The sequence below is a fragment of the Ambystoma mexicanum genome, chromosome 12, assembly GCF_040938575.1.
Source record: "Ambystoma mexicanum isolate Mex_15411 chromosome 12, UKY_AmexF1_1, whole genome shotgun sequence".
Classification (NCBI taxonomy): Eukaryota; Metazoa; Chordata; class Amphibia; order Caudata; family Ambystomatidae; genus Ambystoma; species Ambystoma mexicanum.
This window is the reverse complement of record NC_090936.1, coordinates 208,671,072-208,692,822: the sequence shown is the minus strand read 5'-3', so window position 1 is coordinate 208,692,822 and position 21,751 is coordinate 208,671,072. Positions and strand designations below refer to the sequence as shown.

General features: G+C 44.7%; 1 protein-coding gene across 2 annotated transcripts in view; it reads right to left on the bottom strand.

Moving 5' to 3' along the window:
- The window catches only part of DYRK4 (dual specificity tyrosine phosphorylation regulated kinase 4), a 1,198,302-nt gene that overhangs the window by 337,007 nt on the left and 839,544 nt on the right, over positions 1-21,751 (bottom strand). For both annotated transcript variants that reach the window (XM_069628321.1, XM_069628322.1), the window contains one exon: positions 15,699-15,871. In XM_069628321.1, the coding sequence (XP_069484422.1) occupies positions 15,699-15,871 (173 nt within the window). The remainder of the gene's footprint in view (positions 1-15,698; positions 15,872-21,751) is intronic.

Below are 21,751 nucleotides of genomic sequence, written 5' to 3'. Positions count from 1 at the left end.
AGATGCAAACAGAAATGCATATAAAGAGAAAAAACAAAAAAAGGTGCTTGCACGCACGTAAAAATAAAATAAAAAATAAAATAAAACCATTTATACATCTATGATGGAAAACCCAATCCCCACCCAGCTTCATAGTGCTTCCCCCGCCCCACTGCCCCCGGCCCACTATCACGAAAAGGTAGCGGATTCCGCTGTACTTTCAGGATTACACTTGCCACATCCTGGGTGGCCATGTAGATGTATGCGGATGGAGAAATCGTTCATACTTTTACTGAACTTTGTAGTGAACATGCTTTGGAATGGCACAAAACTTGTACTGTAAATTTGTAACAGTACATTTGAAGTGTTATGCAGGAGTGCCAGTGTTGGATGATTGCGGCTTCGATGCGATTGGTGGATGCGTGTTTGCCTATTTACGTGTAACTCAATGAGGTAGTGCTGCTGAGTGCAAAGGGAAGAAGGACTGGTCCAGCTTTACTGGGGTGCGGCCCTCGCGGTACTTTGGGAACCACCCGTGCAACAATCTGCCCTTTGCACCATGTTCTCCAATTGACATGGCTCTGTGGGGATTATCCAATCAGGTACTGTGGGTGTGGTTCAGAGGAAGGGGCAGTAAAACTGTTGTACATTATACTCTGCGTGCTGAGGGTGGCTGACATGGCGAAACTCATTGTGTTGACTGTAGGAGATCCCTTTTTCACAGATCTGCACAACTATGCCCTGGAAAGACACTTTGACAGCAATTTTGGTTTGGAAGGAGTGGACGCATTGTGGAACGCTGTGTATGAGTGCAATTTTGCCAATATGCATGCACTTTGCAAAGACCTGACCACTTTTGCAACAGATGTTCTCGTCATCCACTACGGCGGTATGTATATGGGTTACCTCCTTGCTTAGATTTGTTCCATCGACTGAGGAGATTGCTGCATGTCATGAAGACAACTTTTCCCACTGCCAAGGTGCTTTTCTCATCCATAATACCATGAAGAGTATGGGCCACTGTTCATGGATGTTGTTCCGAGCCAGACACAGGAAGGTGTCTCATCAACAGAAGCATGTATACTTTTTTGTCTGCTCGTGGAAAGCTCTTCTGCAACAATGATCTCATTAGTTGTGGAAATGCAGAGTTTTTCCAAGAAAATGGCATTTTGTTGTCACCCATTGGCAATGTACTTTTGTTTGCCCGTCTACAGGATGCAGTGAAGAGTTTACTGTAATAATTTGAGCACACGAAAACACAAAAACAAATAAAAAACGAAAAAAGGTGTTTCTCTACAAGCACCTAAAAAAATAAAAAAAATAAAAGGCTCTTTTAAGAGCCAGCCCTAACCACGAACTCCCCTACCATGGTTCAAGTCATTCCTGCATGCCCGCACGCAGCACGAAAGCTACATCTGGGGATTTTGCAGATGGTGGCCATGGAAATGAGACTGTTGGCATTGTCCAATCAGGTGATTAGGGTGTGCAGCAATAGGCTGAAGGATTCCTCCTGCTTTATTGGGGCGCAGCCTTCGCGGTACTTGGAAAATCGCACGTGCCACAATCTGAACTTCTAACCATGCTTGCCAATAGAAATGGTACCGTGGGGATTGTCAAATTATGTGCTCACGGTGTGCGTTACAGGAAAGGGAGGTAATTGGAAGAATGACTCCTCCTGCTTTACAGGGGCGTGGCCCTCGCGGTACTTGGGGAACCGCACATGCTACATTCTGCGCTTCTCACCAATGTATGGGAGGAAAGGTCCTTGAGACCCCCTCCCCTCCATTCCAACCCATGTGCAGATCATGATTCGTCCACCAGCCACCCATGTGCCTGTGGCCAGGGATGCAGGATGGCTGCGGGACGACCCATATATATGCACACATTGGCCAGAACCAGACTCCATTTTGGACATGATACCACAGGCCTCATAGAGAAAGGTTGCCTGCAGAGCTGCAGCTCCCTCCTCCAGATTGCGCACAGCAAGCCAGTCATCTCCCTCATCCTCTTCCCCTCTGCGTCCCTGCAGAAGGCCTGTTCCCATGGGAGACTAGGCGCAAACAAGCTACATGACAAACAATGTATCTTTCACCTTCCGCAGTTCAGCGCTGACCTGTGAATGACCGGGCAATGGCTTAGGTTTGAGGAAAACAATTAATCTCCACAAATAAGCCCGTCCCCTTGCAGACCGACCCCACATTTATGACATACACTGTGGATAACCCCCCCAGCCTTGCTCTCCGTATGAAGTAACAGATACCGACCCTACGCCTGTGTGCCCCTCTGTTTCACTCACACTGCTAATCCCACTGTAAAGGTTATAAATCCCCTCCTGTAAGGATGTATGAAGGGGCTGATTCTGGGAAACGAAACAAGAAGACTTTTACCTATTTTACTGGACATAAAGCTATTGGTCATATGTCTATGTCCCCTACTGTTGAACGAATCTTGTTCTTTGAAAAACACTCACACTAATGTATGATATGTCAATTTACTTGTTCGATATAATGCAAGGTACACAATCCAGATGCTCACTGGCTTTTCAAATATATGTGTGTTCACAAACATGTTCAACTTGCATACGGTTCTAAATGTATATAATGCAAGACGGTAAAGCCACAAGGCTGTTGTAGATAGAATTTACTTTGTAACATGGTGCCCACCATAAACGCAAACGTGTAACCTATATTATGATTATAGTTTGCATATTGTTCAATGTGCCTGCAACCACACTGGCCTAATTCTACCTCGCATTCTAATGATTCCTATGTAACCTGCAAAGTAGACTGGCCAGAGGCCACAGGGCTCTCTCTCCCTTCTCCTGCAGTGCCGCATACTCAGCCCCCACCTGCCTCCCCCAGCCGGACTGACATCTAAAGGCCCTTGTTTCACTGACGATGTGATGCTATAATTGTAACCCCTCACCCTTCTGCTGAGCCTGAACTAAGTATCCACCCTCCCCCAAGCCCCCAGACCCACAAAAGCAGCATAAACTTGCTCCACACCCCCACTCTGGTTAAAGAAATATGGGCAACAAGCCTCTCATCCCACCGCCTTTTGATGTACCAGCGATGTGCCCTCTGACCAGGTAGTATCCCAGCTCACCCCAAACCCGAATGACCATGGTGGCAATATGTTTACTCTTGTACTAACATACTATAAAGATGTCCCCCACTAGATCTAACGTAGAATAGAGATAGAGGTATCCCTGAAATGCGCCCCCTGATAAGCCACCTGAACCTTGAAGCAGTCCATTTATTGTATAGTATTTTTATGGTGATAACACACAAACACCTAGAGTTATGTGCTATTTCTCTTGTGATGTTAGAATAATGATTTGTAGGATTTACAGGGCATTATGAATTATAGTCAACACTGAATGAGTGTGCGTGGCCACAAGGGCAAATGTTAGTACAGCCGAGATGTATCAATTGGACATCGCCTGACCCAGTGCTCCACCCCGAGTCCAGCTGACCTACAAGCATCACTGTGACACCACATGGAGCCTCACCAATCCTGAAGCTTCGACCCTACATATTCCATACTGTCTACTCACCATTGCCCAATCTCATCGATTCATGTAACTCCTAGTTCCCACGTCATAGCTGACGTGGTTTTTTAACAAAACGTATATGTTTTCTGATGTTTGGTAGAGCGCTCTCGGAGTTCGCAGAGTCCTCTGCTTGCCATATTTTGGTTTTGGATAAACTTTACTTTTTATCTTCACCCGCACTTGGTCCTGGTCTCATTCCCTCCTGCGGTGTGTCCGTTATTGACTCTCATTGGGGAGTTTGGTATTGCATTTTTGGGGACGCTTACTTTCACCATGATGTGCTTGCAGTATGTCAACAAATGGCCTCTTCAGCTACCGTACATGGTGTGGTCGTGCACTATGGAGCTTTTCATTTGGTTTCCATGACTTGTTCCCGTGTGTACCGTCAGCTCAAGAAGGTGATGAAAGAAGAAGCGCATTTTCCCCACTGCCAAGGTGCTTTTCTCATGTATCCCACAGAGAATCGTATGGGACTATTCCAATGATTGCTGTTGCCAGCCAGAGGTTACAAGGGGTCTCATCAACAGAAGCATGTGTAACTTCTTGAATGCTGCTGGGATGTTCTCCTGTGAGAATGAGAACATTGGTTCTCGATGTATACACCTTTTTAAAGCAAATGGAATGTCTTTGTCGACAAGTTGCAATGAGCTTTCCTTTCACAATCTACAGGCTGCACTCAAGACCCTATTGTAAGAATGTAAGCCGACGTTTAAAACACAAAAATAGTTTTAAAAAATCGATGGCCAATGGAAATCGGACTGTGGGGATTGTCCAATCAGGTGCTCAGGGTGTGCGTCACATGAAAAGGCAGCAATATTTTTTTTATTATTCTGTGTAGTGAGGGTGGCAGGCAGGGATGGCGAAACGCAAGGTCTTGATAGTCGCTGATGCCTTTGTGGATGTCAGGTACTGTCAGGTTGGAGTGACATATTCTTTACATACAGTATCATATATTCATTTACATTGGGTCAGGGGAGACACATATTTAGTATAGAAAGGTTTTGGGAAGTTATTATGGGTTATATTTTTATACAGCCAATTTTGCCCTTAACCTTCATTGCAGTCTATGGAAAATGCTCCAAGCCAAGATGGAGGTTCTCAGTCTAAATTCTAATTGGCTGGAGATTGTTTATAGGGAGGACACTGAACATTCTAAACTGCCTTTCATCGTCTTTGCCCAGCTGAGAGGTTGTGTGCTTTGCTGCTCCTGCTTAACTTGTTCAAGGGTGTCAAGTTTCAAGCAGTCGAGCGGCATCTTTGAAAATATAACAGGAGTCATGTATGGAGTTTGGTGGAGACACAGGACAGGAGTGAGAAATTTCCAATTTTCTGAGAAAATAAGTTTTCAAGTCTCAATCACAAGATAAGTGACTTTCCATGTTTTGATGAACTTTGTAAAAAGGTTAAATTAATTTAAAAGGATTGAAATCACAAATCTGTATCTAAAAACTGAAGCGCGTACGTTTGTTTTCTTTTCTACGTATCATTTCAAACTAGCGCGTGATTTTTTTCCCGTTACTTTGAGCCTGCGCGTGTGACTCTGCGCGTGAGAGTGAAGCGTGAGCGTGAACTTTGGACTCGCGTTTACTGTTCATATACGCAAGGGTTTTTTCTACGTGAGTTCGCGTGTGTGTTATATTACGCGTTTCGTATCTGCGCGTGCGCAAGAACAAATCTAAGTGGAGCTTTCGCGCGAGCTCTCAGAAGTGTCACGTGATAAAATAAAAGCATGTGTGCTTTTTCCTGCGATTTGGTTTTTGCGCGTATGCGTATTTTTTTGTGGGTTGGACTTTAGCGCGAGTGAGTTTTACTCGCGTCTTGGACTTTAGCGCGTGTGCGTCTTACCCGCGATTTAGATTTTCAGCACGTGTGCGTATTTCCCGCGACTTGGAGAAAAGCGCGTGTGTTTTTTTCCCGCGGTTTGGATTTCCAGCGCGTGTGCGTATTTCCCGCGACTTGGAGTAAAGCGCGTGTGTTTTTTCCCGCGGTTTGGATTTTCAGCACGTGTGCGTATTTCCCGCAACTTGGATTAAACCGCGTGTGTTTTATCCCGCGGTTTGGATTTTCAGCGCGTATGCGTTTTATCCGCGGTTTGGATTTTAGCGCGTGTGCTGGATTTTCCACGTGAAGATTTCATCGCAAGTTTAAAATTCGTTCCTGAGTAAAAGACATTCTAAAAAGAAAATATAAAAACAAATACAAGAACTTAAAAGAACTTCCTTAAACTTATTTGAAGAACTTTAGACCTTGTTCAAGAATCTTGAGGTTGAGAAGACGAACTGCAAAGTTAAATATTACATTCATGGACCTGCCGAGAAGGCTGAATGATCTTTAAGATTCTGGTCAACAAGTAAGGAAGTCTTGTCTGCTTATTACTTCTCTGGGCATACTGAAGAGAAGTACCAGGTGAAGAACCAGTGAGTTGATAGCTTCCAGCCTGGTGTTTGTTTATTTTTCCCTTCCCCCTTTTCCCTGGAAGTGAGGTAAACTGAGCGGTTATATATTATCAGCTCAGAGTGCCACATTTTGGGTGGATTGTCGGGGGTTCAGCAGCTTCCGCAGACACCAGGATCTCAGCCTGACAGTGGAAGATCTGTTGCAGTATGCCATCGAAAAAGGCTTTCATGGCAATTTAGATTTGGAAGGAGTGCACGCTTTGTGGTGCTCCGGCGATGTGAGCAGTTTTGGCTGTGTGCTTGCAGTATGTCAACAAATGGCCTCTTCAGCTACCGTACATGGTGTGGTCGTGCACTATGGAGCGTTTCATTTGGTTTCCATGACTTGTTCCCGTGTGTACCGTCAACTCAAGAAGGTGATGAAAGCAGTGAAGCGCATTTTCCCCTCTGCCAAAGTGCTTTTCTCATGTATACCACAGAGAATCGTATGGGACTATTCCAATGATTGCTGTCGCCAGCCAGAGGTTACAAGGGGTTTCATCAACAGAAGCATGTGTGATTTCTTGAATGCTGCTGGGATGTTCTCCTGGGTGAATGAGAACATTGGTTCTCGATGTATACACCCTTTTAAAGCAAATGGAATGTCTTTGTCGACAAGTTGCAATGAGTTTTTCTTTCACAATCTACAGGCTGCACTGAAGACGCTATTGTAAGAATGTAAGCCAACGTATAAAACACAAAAATAGTTTTAAAAAATTTAAAAAAGGTGTTTCTATGCAAGCATCTTTAAAAAAAAGAAAGAAAAAAACACTTTTCAGAGCCGCAACAACTAACAACGGCCCCCTCCCTGGTTGGAAGTTATTCCCCCTCTCCCGTGTGTGCACAGCACGGAAGGTCTGCAGATATTGCGATATTTGCAGGGTGGCACGTGTTAGATACGCCCCTTTTTTCAGATGACGGCCATAGAAATGGGCTTATAGAGGCTACAGGATTGGGGAATAAGGTTTCTGAATGTGGTGTGTACGCACAGACTGTGGCACACGGTGTAGTTGTCGACAGAAATTCAGAGGATGCGGTTATAGCTGTGTGTTTCACAAGCCACGGCGTGTGGGTTTTGGGGGAGTTCGAAATACATTGATAGAAAGTGATTGGAAAACACTGTGCAGTAGCTGCTCATTGTGAATTGTATGATGTGGATGTGTAGTGCTATGCAGTACCTACAATGAAGTCACTGATTTTGGTTTGCCTGTGTGACACTGTGTTGACGCGCAATCATGCCGACATTACTGTTCCTCATTGTGGAGGGAAAATAGCACAGCATGTTACATGAGTTTCACTGTTGTTTGCGATTAAGGAGGCACTTGCCCAGGTCATGCGTCTGTTTCCGATCTCCTGCATAACTTTCCATCGCATTACGGAGACACCAATGTGGCTGCGTTATTTTTCATTTGGTTTCGCAAATGGAGAATGCGCTGTACATTGTGAAGAAATCTATTTGTGTCTTTCTACGACATGTGCCAATGGCGTACTTCACACATAGTATTATGACGTTTCACTGCACGAACACGTTCCCCCAGCATGAACGTTCATCTTACTATTCCTGCCATCCCAATTTCGGCACACCCCATCCAAATTGCCTTGGTGCCCTTCTTAAAAGTTGTGGACTAATTTTTGTAGTAAGTGTTGAGCACTGAAACTCTTCATTACTCTCTGCAACATGTCAAGAAACCACTTTCTACAGCGATCCCCTTTCCACCCAATTTAACTACAGTGTTTTGCACAGTTGCACGCTTCCCACCATGCCACAGTTCATTGGCTATTCCATTGTTCTTCTCTGAAGAAGCTTTCTTTACTTCCCTTTTTCCTTTCCCACTTGTTGTGCGTTTATTTTGGTATCCTAAAACACACCACAGAAGTATCGCCAGGAAAGGCCCAGTACGGAAGGGGCTGCACCTGCATGGATACCTTAGGGGACGTGCCGAAAGACAGAATTATTGGGTGGCCCTCACCTACATAGGCGGCAGTCATTGTCATGCTCCCGGAAGGACCCTTCCCACGCACTTCCATGTACCTTCCCTCTGTAGAGTGGCACATTGCTGTACATGCACAATACAGTGACCTTTGCCGGGTAAGGATCTGTAGCACGACACATGGTCTGCAAGGATGTTTTAGCGCTCCGCTGCCCTATACGAGTGCCCCTGTTGTTGGCCACAGGATATGTGGAAAATGCTGTACATGAAATTACTCTACTGCTTTAATGGAAGGGCGGTACACTGCCCACTCGGCGTCTGTGCTTCCATTTCAGTTGTCATGCCATGCACTAAAAACACTTCATGCTACACCATCAGACGTAAGAGTAGCATTCAGGGAGATGCATACATTCTGGAATACAAGAATGTTTATAACAACACGCAACACAGCTTCATTACGTGGAGCAGGAAAACAATTAGTCAGCACGACCCATGCGGCTACAGTTCTTTCCTTACCACCACTGACATGGTTTGTGTTCTGCACATTCTGTTCTTTGCTTACTTGCCTTTACACGCAGTAGTATGTGCGTGACCAAGCCGCAGCAGACTCACTACAAACTGTCCCACCTGCAGTTATATGTTTTCTTCAACTGTACGACCCGCAGGCAACCTCTTGACACTTTCTGTCACAATCTTCAGTGCACAACCGGTGTGTCTGTTTCATGGGTCATGGAAAGGCAAGCGGCACCTCAATCAAATTAATTCCACATTTAACACGCCTCCGTTAGACTGCAAGTTGCTGCTACTTGTTTACCAGTGGGCCTCATACAGCCAGGTGTGCTCTAGCTATACCTTGGTACATTTGCAGAGCCACCCACGTAGTCAGCAGGAGTACTTGAAATAGGGTTGCATAATGTATGAATCTGTAGGGCTGGTGACTGGGCCGGTGTTACAAGCACACAGTGAATGCCCTACGCATGCGGGTATAGCTGTGCAACGGATACACGTGCACTCCCTCAACTACTTAAAAGTGCATTAGAAGATGCAGACATGCGGCCACTAATGGAGTCCTACGGATACTTGCAGTCTGATTGCACATACGCCGGTCAGGTGCACTCTCCCCAGGAAACGTCCATATTCCTCACCTGCCGTCATCTCGGTCAGTACTGTGCGGCACACATGCAGTATGAAATCTTAACATAAAAAGAGAAACCACTCAAACACTCACCACCACTTACCATGTACATTTGTAATTGCTAAGATGCACAAACACTATTAGGAAAAGGAAGGGGTAGCACAAATGGATACATACACAAGAGATTTTGGCCTTTCCACATGTTTATCATGACGGCAGACAAGGAATCAGTGAAAAACCGTTGTTAACAGGACGTTATGGTTCCGTTGCAGTACCAAATAGCTATTATCTTCACAGAAAAAACTATGCTACAGCAACGTTCTGGTTACTGTGCCGTACTACAAACCTATGAAATTCACTAACAAAAAACATTGTTAAAGGGACGTTATGGTTAGGTTGCGCTACTACAAACATTTCCCATTTATTGAAACTAGCCTAAAGCAAAGTTACGGTTAATGTGCATGGAGGCGGCAGTGCATGGAGGTGGCGCGAGTTATGGTTGCTTAGCTTACCATACCTGATGAATTTCTGGTGGTTTTTCGGTTTTACTTAACCATAACGTCCATTTAACAAAGTTTTTTCATTGAATTATATATATCACGGCCTGTGGTAGCGGCCATGTAGTTATGCTTAAGTTGCTCAACCGATAAGAAGAGCACTTTTTGGACGGCTTATAACTTTGCCCTCCCCACCCCCCTGGACGAATCCTCACCAAACTTTACAAAAAAAGTATATGGCCCTCTTGGATTGATTATACGTTTGGTGATGTTTCATCCAGGGTGGCAAAGATATAGGGAGGGTCCCAAAATGTGTGGTTTTCCTCATAGACGCAATGGAGAAAAAAAACAAAAAATGTGGTGAAAAATCCGCCCAGTCGTTTTTTTTAAAAAATGGCCAAACACTAGGTAAAAGGAAATTAGTGATATCTGGGTCCGGTTTGAACACTCACTTCCCTTTTTGGTCGTCGGACACCCCTCTGGACAAAGCAGGGCCCGGTGTGATGTCCGTGGACATCGGACGCGCCCGCTGATTGGATGGTGAAAAAAGTGAGCTGCGTTTGAAACGGTCACCATGTTGGATTCGTGGACAGCCGCTGTTGTCCGTGGACATTGCGGTAAAAACATATTAAAAAACACAACATTGCACTTGTCAAACTAAAGAAACAATCTCTGGGAGGTTATGGGTGATAAAGATAAGATGGGATGTGGCCATAAACCATAATATGGCTTATAACTTTGGCGCAACTCAATGAAACTGCATGGAATTATGCAATATCATTCTAGACCTGACCCTGAATGCTTCTACAAAGGTTGGTGCTGTTTTGCCAAGTGGGAACAAATTTAAGGGTGGGGGTCTCAAAATATTTGAAAGGCTTATACATTTTGTGCCATTTTACGAATCTGCACAAAAGTTTGCAAAAAGATTTTAGACCCAGATCTGAACGGTTCTGCAAAGTTTGGTGGGATTTTGTCAAGAGGGGGCAAAATTAGAGGGCAAGGGGGTCTTAACATGTTTAGATGGCTTATAACTTTGTTGCCGTTTGATGAATGTGCACAAAGGTTTTCAGAACGATTATAGACCCAAGCTTGAATGTTTCTGCAAAGTCTGAATGGATTTTGACAAGTGGGGGCTGAGTAATATGACTATTTTATGTACGTATATTTTGACAATTTAAAAACAAATTGACAGATTTGCAGCAAACTCATGCAAGGAGCATTGGCAAGGACCTGAAAGCATGGTTTTGCAAAATGTGTCCGTATTTTTGATTGTTGAAAAGTGTCATAATGTATGTACAAAAAATAGTGATATACCTTTGGTGACTGAGATATAGCCTGAGGCTATGGCTCAGACAATCTGGCTACTGGCCATGACAACGAGGGACCAGCAATGGGTTTAAAGTGGGCATGGCCACCAGGGACCGGCTATGTGGTAACGTTTTTCGAAATCCGGATAGGTTTGAATGGGAAAGAAAATTGTGCGCATGGCTACAGTCCCAAGTGCTGGAATTGATTGCAGCAAAAATTTGTGAGGAGCATCAGCAAGGACCTCAAATCATGATTTTGCAAATCTGTCCTGTGTTTTATGTACTCTGATTTGCTTATTGGTGCATGCAGCATGGCCGAAGCACTAGGTTTGAATGGGAACAAACATTCTGCTTGCGGCTACAGTCAAAGTGCTGCACTGGATTACAACAAACCTGCGCGAGGAGCATCAGCAAGGACGTGAAAGCATTCTTTTGTAAATTTGTCTTGTGTTTTATTTTTCTAAAGTGTCCGAATGTAAGCACAAAAAATAGTGATAACACTTTTGTGTACGGACAGTGGGCCTGGCCCTCGGCAAGGGCAAATGCCTACACTGATTTACTTATTGGGGCCATGCGTCATGGCCAAAGCCCTAGGTTTAAATGAGAAAATAAATCCTGCTTGCGGCTACAGCCTGAACTGCTGGACGGGTGTTAGGGAGAATTCTCTTCTATGGTAATTTCCCTTACCTATGGAGTCCCCCAGCAGCTTTGCTGGATTTGAGGGGTTTATCTTTTTTCTCCTGCTAAGAGTGAGACCCTTTTTTCCCCACTCTTAGGCAGATTGCTAGTGTGTGTTTTAGGCTATCTTGTGTGCTTATGGTCTATGGGGTTTTTCTAACTCTCATAGGAATCATCTTTTTCATGTGTGGTACACAGCACCCTCTGTGCTGCACCACAGGGGTGTCGTAGCGACCCCCAAACATAGACTTCATACCCTGGGACTGACTACTGTCTCCCAGGGCAGGTAAAGTCCCCATTGACTTTACTAGTCAAATCTTACGAACAAAACCAGTACAACCCATCTTACTATGGAGGTACTGGGAAGGGTTAATAGTTTTTCCCTAGTGTTCATTTTTGAGGGGGTACCGTACAGTCCCTCTCTCAAAAGTTTCTGGCTGGTGGCAGTGGTTACTACCGAAAATATTCGACCGCAAATATTTTCCGATGGGATTTTCCCATTGTTCGAGGCTACCACTTTTACTGACCGCCTCTAACATACCGGCAGTTTATTTTTATATTAACTTTACTCCGGTAGGTTTTTATTGCCAGAACTTTGATTTAATTTCTTTCTCGTGTCTTTCTCTATAGTCCTAACCCAGATCGGGGATCCTTAGTTCGTCCTTTTGGCGGGCTTCTGCACAGAAGCCCTCCTCTTGACGCCACTGAGTCTGGGGTAGACAGGATGTGTGGGAGGGGGAATAGGCACCCTGGATAGGGTTGCCTAATGTAACGCAAGTCGCACTCTGCCCTGATAGGTTGGGGGGTTCTCCCACCATGAGAGCCACCCCACTGTGTGAGTGACAGCTAGGCTGTATGAATGGGGATCTTGCTGCATAAAAGCAGGGTCCTGAGGACTGGAGGACAAGACGTCACCACTGGAACTAAAAAGCCAAAGAGGAGAGAAGCCGAAGACATCTGCAACGACTTAACCACCAGTGAAGCCTTGCTGCAGATCCTCACCACTTTTCTTCAACGACTCGAGAAGATATTCACCTGCAAGAGTCTTCCTCTCTTGAGCTGGTGGGGCCAACCAGTCCGCCAATCACCTTCCAGGACCTGCCTTGGTCGAATCGTCAGTGCCAAGCACTAGGAGACCAGATAGCCAGGCACCCGTCCACCCGGACCGTGATTTAAAGGAACGTACCTTTTATTTCATTTGGCAGCACCGCGGCTGGTTTCATCCCTGGGCAGTGCAGTAACTCGAACCTTCCTCCACGACGAGAGCCTCTCTTCCTTTGCTGGATCTCCCAAACTATAGGAACTGCCAGGAACTACCGCCACCGCAGGAGCCTCTTCTACTTTTTAAGGTACATTGTTCCGGCAGGCCTCCCTTTTCGTTGGGTACTGCTAAAGGTGTTTTAAATCCTTCACTTTTATACTGGGTTGGCCGCCCCTATCATCTAACATTGTCTTTCACCTTCTGCAACCACCTTTTGAAATCGTTTAACAAAAACTTGACTGCAGCTACAAGAACATTTTGCTCCTGGACACTTTGCCCTGTACCACTGACTCTAGCACAGGCCTACTGAATCTGGCTAAATCTGTTACAACTGCCTTCTCTAGATTGCTTCTCACCTAGAAATGTGTTGAGGCACCTAACTCTTATAACCACCTTTTCCTTCCCTCTTTTTAAACTTGTGAAGTGCCATTTTGCTCAGTTTTCACCTCAGTATTACACATGCTAAAGTACTGCCTTGCCTAACTTGTTCACAATCTTCTTGGGAAGTGTTGCTGGTGTGTTTAAGAGTACATTCCTGTATAACTTGGCCTTTATCTCCCTTTTGAGAAATTGATAGAGTGCCATTTCTGCTTGGTTTTCACTGTGCCGTTTTGCTCAGTTTTCACTCTTGCTCAAACTTGTCTACAATTTAAATAGGGAGTTGTATATACTTTTCTTGACTAATTTAACTTGCTTTTATAACAGTGCTTTGTGTGTGAACATCCGAGTGTGTAAAATATATATATATATATATATACATATATATATATATATATTATTTTTGATACAAAGCTTTGGTCAGTGTTTCCTTGTTCCATAAATATTGTAGTCCTAATGTGTAAACCCTGAATACTGCTCATCTCCCTCTTGAGATAAGCCTGACTGCTTAGCCACAGCTACCAACTAAATCTTTGTGGTACAGACTGATACCAAAGGGGATTTATTGATCATACCTGTAGTCTTAATCTTCTGTAGTGCTCCCTAAGGGAACTGCACAGGATTCTGCCTAACAACGGGATTGCAGCAAACATGCGCAAGGAGCAGCAGCAAGGACCTGAAAGCATGCTTTTGAAAATCTGTCCTGTGTTTTATTTTTTGAAAGTGTCAAAAAGTAAGTACAAAAAATAGTAATATAACTTTGCTGCCTGTTGTGGGCCTGGCCCTCTGCAACGACAAATGTCTACTCTGATTTGCCTATTGGGGAATGCAGCATGGCCAAAGCCCATGCCCTATGGATTGTGGAATCTGGCCATGGCTGCAAGCCATGAGCACTGGCCATTGGTCACATTATGAGGGTATTGTGGACACTGAACTAGGATGCAGGGTAGGTGCAGTTGATAACGAGGTGGTTTGGTGGGGCTGGGGTCATAGTCGAGCCTTATGCCTTAGGCAATTCAACCATGACTTGCATCCCCAGCATGCACTGCTGATAACGACACACATCAGTATGTGTTGCAAAAATATGTTTGTTAAAGGAGGCTTACAGTTCTTTCATACATGTTAAAAGAGGAATTATTCATAACTTATATACAGTGATGTAATATCATGAAACATTTTCACTCATGAAAACCTCTGAAATTCCCAGAAAAATCTTTGTTAAAGGGATATTATGGTTAAGTGGCACTAAAAAAAGAAATACAGTGAACAAACTTAGTTAAAGAGACGTTATGGTTACAAGTAAAACTGAAAACCCCCAGGAATGTGCAATGTTATGGTAAGCTAAGCAACCATAACTCGTGCCACCACTGTGCACTGCTAAGACTAGGACATCAAAGATGACATCACAAATGTCATTGATGACATTGCATCGGAAATACATGTTGATGAAAAGTCCCTACAAAGGGTTGTGTTTATAATGTTGGTAACAAGATGTCATGGGTGATCGGGAGACCTATCATGAACTACTTAATGCATTAAAGAATGTATTAATCTAAATAAAACATTAAATAGTGTTGTTGTTGTTAATACAGGAACCTAATCATACGTACACATAGGCAATGGCTGCAGCATGCCCCATAGAAGTAGAATATTTTGTATCTGTTCATTTTGGATAGTAAAATATTGAATGCTATCCTATCAGAGTTTTGAGTAATGTTAAACATGGAATAAATAGCTAATAATTCAAGATTAACTACATACTTGTTTTAGTACAAACAATACATATGAAGACCCACAATGCATACAAATCAGAGGCACACACAGGGAAACTAAAATAAGGAAGAAAGAAGCATCACCAGAAAATATCAATAACATTAAAGTTCATCATCATGTATACAAATGAATTGTGTGTTTGAGGCCTGCTTATTGCCACATATATGCACCATGAGCTGAGACCAAACCGTAAGGAAAGAACATACAAGAAGGGTAACGTCTAGATATATAACACCTTTTCAATTTTCATATTCTTGTTGTCAGTGAACAAAACCACCTGGCTTAGATATGTCAGTGAACAAAAACAAGTGGCCCAGATATGTGATGTCATCAGTGATATCATCAATAACATTTTTGATGTCATCTTTGGTGTCCTGATTGTTAGTCTTTGCAGTGCAGAGTGGTGGCACGAGTTATGGTTACTTAGCTTACCATAACTGGTGAATTTCTGGGGGTTTCGGTTTTACTTGTAACCATAATGTCCCTTTAACAACTTTTTTCACTGAATTTCACAGCTTTTTTATTAGTGCAACATAACCATAGCGTCCCGTTAACAATGTTTTTTCACTGAATATATATATATATATATATATATATATATATATATATATATACACACACACACACATCTATGCCATAAACGAAGCAAAATGTTTTACTGATATTACTCTTCAGACAACTGAGTATGTGGTGCTGTATGAAGTAAGAAACAACAGCTACAGCGGACAGCTTGATAAAACTTTGGCAATAGAAGTCTAGAGATAATCTTACTTCCATGATGCAAGCAAGTTGGTCCACTTCATTTTCTCCAGGAAAGAGAGGATATCCAACATATAGCTCAGCTACGATACATCCAAGGCTCCACATATCGATTGCAAGACCATAGGGATATCCAAGAATCACCTCTGGTGAACGATAGAATCTACTCTGAACATATGTGTATACTACCAAAAAAGAATACATAAAACATCACTGAGTTATTTAAAATTGCACAAACAATCAAGACAGCACATTCATTAGATGACACAAGTGTGATTAGTTTTCAAAATTGTACTGCATTATCTCTTTATACATTTTCACCCTCAAAAACATTTGTTGAGGGTAAGTTATATCTAATAGAGTCAATCTATCTACAACTTGCTCTCACTAAATACTCTCCCTTCTGATGTTTATGCTCCTCCGCTGTAACTCTGCATGTCACACACTTTTCTAAGCTACGAGCCGATGGCAGATCTCTCTCCTCAGGTGGCTCCTTCCTCTGGAACAGCCTCCCCCTTCCTCTCTGTCTTGGGCCAGATTTCCTCAAATTCCGGAAGCTGTGTGGGAGCGAGGGGCCATCAGGCCCCTCGCGTTTTCTACTTCTCAGTACAGAATTCAGACCAATGCCTCCAGTAGTGGGTTCTCCCCTTGCCCTTATGCGATGTTAACCTTGGTTGACTTTCGCGTACATGGGACCACTGAGCAGGACATGGGGCATCCATTTTTGTACCCCCTTTCGACTCCACCTTGATGACTAGGCCTCACTGCGATAGTACAAAAACGCTTCTCTCCCCGTTTCTCGCAGCAGCACGGCCAGGCGCGCAGGGCACAGGGCCCCCACCCTCGTCCTCTTTCGGACTGGAAAACTTTGCGGGTCCATTCTCACGCTGAAACAGGAGATGCTTGCAACACAATAATAAATGTAACACATCGCTCTTCCTCTGAGATCACTGTCCTGCATGTGAACCAGCATGAGCTAAGCACATAGCTCGTCCATCTCCACAAACGTGTCGTTGCCCCTCCCGCACCCTCGCCAGTGGAAACTTACTGCCACTGTGACCCTGTGTCCCTGCAAGATATTCCTTTCATGTGCCAGACCACTGACCATGCCATGATGCCCATTCTTATGTGTACGGACCTTAACTTCAACCAGTGTATTATAGCAGTCAAGACCTTTAACCTACGTTATTGAGAGTATAGATATATGTGTGACTTTTATAGAGACATGATAAACTACTGAAGGTCTTTTGAACAATTATTATTTAGTGCATGCATTTTTAGAGAATATTTATGTTAGCTTAGATAGTGACCATCCTGCCTCCCAGCGACCTGACCTTCACCCATGCAGAGCACAGATGACTGACGTCAATCCTCCCGCCAACCAAGCGAGCAACCCGGATGAAGAGATGCCACCCCACCTGAGACATCGAGTGAACTGACCAATCCGGGACCAACGTAGTATCCTATGTTAGTTGCGTCATTTACCCTATAAAACGTAATGTAATGATAATTTGTGCAGAGTGCTCTCAGATATCTCTTGAATACTATTCACCAGATAAAACCTTGCCTTGAACTCTCGCAGCCTGCTCTCTTTGCCTTATTCCCCGTCAGGTGTGTGTTTTTTTTATTCTTTTGCACGTCAAAGACGGGGAGGGTACAAACATTTGGTGACCCCCTGCGACGTGATTTGGAGAGGTGCCTCGAGGCCCACACCGTGCGGCGAGATCCGGGACGCCCCCCAGCAAAGCCATCACCTCTGCGGCCGACCAGCCTGTGCGCACTACAAGAAAGGGTCATGGGTTCCTGGTTGACGAATACCCGACTGAAAAGCTGCTCGCCGAGGCGGGCCACGGCTTGGTTGGGGTGCGGACATGACTGGGGTCAGATCGAGAACGGTGACCCTCGGATTATCTGACTGAACACGTGAGTGCCGGTTGCAAAGGTTTCCAAGGAAAGGTAAGGGGGAAAGTACAGGAACAAGGGAAGAGGTGATAGTGGGTTAAACCAGGAGTTGGGACTGTGTGAGTGATGTTGAGGCTTTTCTGATCTGTCCTTTAAATGGCCATTAGGTTTTGTGAAAAAGTGAGAAGAATAGGAGAAGAGGTGTCCTAGCCCGAACGGGGTAGAAGGCGGTGCCGCGTAGCATTGTCTCGTCCAGTGCAGATAAATAAGTGAAGATAAAGAGAAAATAGTAGGGGTCTCGTATATTGAGTAGACTCGGAGTAGTTATTTAGAATATTCTTTTTCCGTGTAAGCAAGAATTCTTTGGGAACAATTAAGAGGGTGTAAGAGATGGGGAGTGAATGAGAAGAGCAGGTAAAACGGGGAAAGGGAAGAGGTGTTCAGTAACGGGAACAAAGGAGAAATAAAAGCGCCCAGGTAGTGCATGTGCATGTTATGTGTTATATGTTTTTGCTTTTTGTCCGCTTTGTGTCGCATATGCTGAAATATTGTAAGTGATTTGTTGGTAAAAAGTCATACATGCTAAAATGAACTATTGAAGTTAGAAGTGCAAAGGTAACATTGAATATTGGAACACAATAATTGCCAATAATTGAGAAACACTTAACATATTGCTGATCTGTATAAGGGGACCAATGGTTGGAGGGGGTGAGTAGAAGGGAGGCTCAGGTGCAAGTGCGCGTTCAAGTGAAGGGAGAAACATCATCATGGGAGGAATAACACCACTAGCTCATATTTGCCAACACCTCCCACTATATAGTGATAGAATACAAAAATACCACAATCAGTGGGTGACAGAGATAAAAGGGGACAGCGTGACACCAATTTGGCCAGAGGGCGGGTCGTTCGACAAACGGATGTTAGATTTAGTGTCCACGCACTTATTGGCGAGGTATAAGGGAAAACAGTTGCAGAACAGAAGGGAAGTGCTAGATCTGTGGTGAATGATTGAGGAAATAGCCCCCACAGTAGAGGTAAGTACAGGGAAGCAAATTGAAAAGGAGAAAATGCAGGAAGAGGTAAGCGGAACACCGAAGGGTGAGTACACAACGACCACAGCTGAGAATGATACAACCAAAATATACCCCTTAATGACAAGGCCAGCAGTAGGATATAGCGAGCCTCTGTACATACCGCCATGCCCCACCCCCACTCCCTCTAATAGAGCAATAGCCACTGCACCACCGCCATATGACAAAGGAGGCCTGTATGGCCCTACGAGCGCGCCCCCTGTACATTTAGCGTGATTAACTGGAGATCTAGACCGCCAGCTAGCGCATGCGCAGATGGAAATAACACGGCTGATAGCATTGCGTGATAGGGGCCAAATGCTACCGGGAGGAGGGGAAGTCCCACCCTTGACTAGGGCAGATCTCACACCGCCGCTAAGTGCAACACAGGAGTTAGCCCCAACCACACCAGAACCAGCGCAGTCGGTATTGTCCCAGGGAAAACCCACATCACAAGGGCGAGAAAAAGAATGGCGATCAGGAGAGTTCCTGTTCCATCTGAATGATAAACCAGTTAGAATTATACGCCCAGCCACCCCAGAAAGCCAGCGCGGAGCAGGACAAGAGGAGGATGGTGAGCAAGAAAAGGAAGTAGAGGAGGTGTGGAGCGACCTAGACGAATACGAGGAAGGAGTGGCAGCTGTAGTATCCCCACTGCCACATCATTTCAATGACATGGATCCACGATCACCCCCACGATGGCAGGGTAGATTAAGGCAGCGAGTAGGGAACATTTTGGTGAGAAAGATAAAGAAAGGGACGGTAAGTAAGACAGGAAAGAAACATAAGTTGCAGATGCCGCTGATACATAAAGGAGCAGGTAGGCCACACTACATTCCGTGAGCCCAAATGGACAAAAACAACCTGTTGAAGCTCCTCCCCCCACTTGCGGGAGGGGCAGGGAAATGGATACATGCATTTGAGAAAAACACAGCAGGAGTACCATTAGCGATAGGTGATGTAAAGAGTTTGCTAGTGTCCGCCGTCGGTGATCAGGCAGACGCTGTGTGGGAAAAAGCACGGTTCCCGGGAGTGACAATGAGTTGTGACTGCCACGATGAATCGCCATTCAACAATGTTCGAGCGCAAGTATGGGACGCATTGCAGCACACGTTTCCAGATATTCCAGGTTTACATTTAGTGATGCAATGTACAATGGAGGAGAATGAGGATCCTATGCAATTCATACTGCGAGTGCAAGATTTGTGGAGAAGCGAAACTGGCCAGGCGTGGAATCAATCCACTGCCCTGTTCTACTTTATTATCAAAAAAGGGCTCCCGAAGGAGGTACAGAAGGTCTTGGATAAAATAGCTGGGATAGAAACCAAGGGCCGGCCTGAAATTCAGAGTATAATTGTACACCACTGTAGGAGGATCAAAGAGAGAGAAAAGGAGATAGCACAAAAAAGGTTGGCAGACGAAGCAAAACTAGTGTAGAACAAATTGGTGAAAGTCGCCACCATAAACGCCAGCGTAACTGCTGATAGAGAGAACGAGGGGGACGAAAGTGTGGGAAACAGACCAGTTGGAATAGCAGCGCTGTGGGCCGCAGGAGAACAAGGACAGTGGAACGGAGAACTACAGAGAGGACCGCAGTGGCAAGAACGACCAAGCAGAGGAAGAGGTGGGTACCGAGGCCAGAGAGGGGGGTTCGGAGGTATGGGAAACAGGTTTTGGTGGGCAACGGATGAGAGGGGGACAGCAAGGGTCATGTTGGAATTGTGGAAAATGACGACAATATTCAAGAGATTGCAGAATGCGGCCGTCAGGGTACTTTCAAGGGCAACCACCCATGGACAATGAACAGGTATGGGGTTGCTCACACCCAGGTAGCCCCTATGGACTACCAATGGGGAGTGGAAGACCGCAGGACAAGTGTTATAATGAACCCCAAATGCAACAAAGACAGCCACCCCCATAGCCACATCACAGTGCATCACAGCCTATGGCACGACAAAACACTGTAGGGAACGCCAGCAATAACAGCTTTACAACGGCTGCAAACGGTGCACCTGCCCCATTCCTTGGTGTAACAGTAGTTGAAGATAATGTTTTTTCAGTGCCAGGACAAGAAAGGTATGCAGATTAGGACAGTCCACAGGGAGCACTTGCGTGTCCAGTCCTATCTACCACCCTACGTGCAGAAGAGGAACCACTAGTTGGGGCAGAGATAGGAAATAAGCAGTTTATCTTCATGGGAGACTCAGGAGCAGAAAAATCATGTCTTATGGAAGGGAGGTTTCCGCTCTCAGGCAGGAATTTGGAAACGGTGGGGTTCTCTGGGGCTATTTGAAAAGTTCCTTACACGAAAGATCTTGATATAATGGTGGGGGGAAAAACAGTGCGCTCACCCTTACTGTACCACAAAGACGCGCCAATCAACTTGTTGGGAAGAGATTTGCTAAGCAAATTGAACATGACCATTTCATTTACAGAGCGGGGAAGTGTGTTCCACCCAAGAGTGTGCCCAGTACGAGCAATGTTGATGATCAGTACAATGATGAATGAAGTTGTAGTGCGAGGGATACCCATTGATATAGACACGTTTATCTATGGCATCAAGGTGTTAGCCCGAGTAGTGCCTGAAATAACAAGAAAAGAGTGGAGGACACCATCAGACTTTATATTTTGCCCAATCACAAGTGTAGATGTCGTGCCAGGCACGATCATGTCCATAGACATTGAGGCAGTTCAGGTATCGAGTAAACGTATTGTGGTCATAGGCTTGGACACGCATGGGTGCGAGTGGAGAACTGTGCTATGTATAGATCCCAACATAATGCTCAGAGACATAACTGATTAAGAATTATTCACTGATAATGAAGACGACGGAGAAATAATAATGGAAATAAGTATACCATGTTACATTATGATCCAGTACAGAGAGGTACACAACCCGCTTATGGCCAGTGTTAGTGCCCCACCAACAATATTTGAGGAAGACATGGTAAAGGTGGCGCCAGCAATTTGTACTACAGGCCCCCATGATGTAGGGTTACTGCATGAAGTGACACCCATAAAGATAAAACTCAAACCAGGTGTCATACCGCCGAGAGTGAAACAATACCCAATATCCAGAGAAGCAGAGGAAGG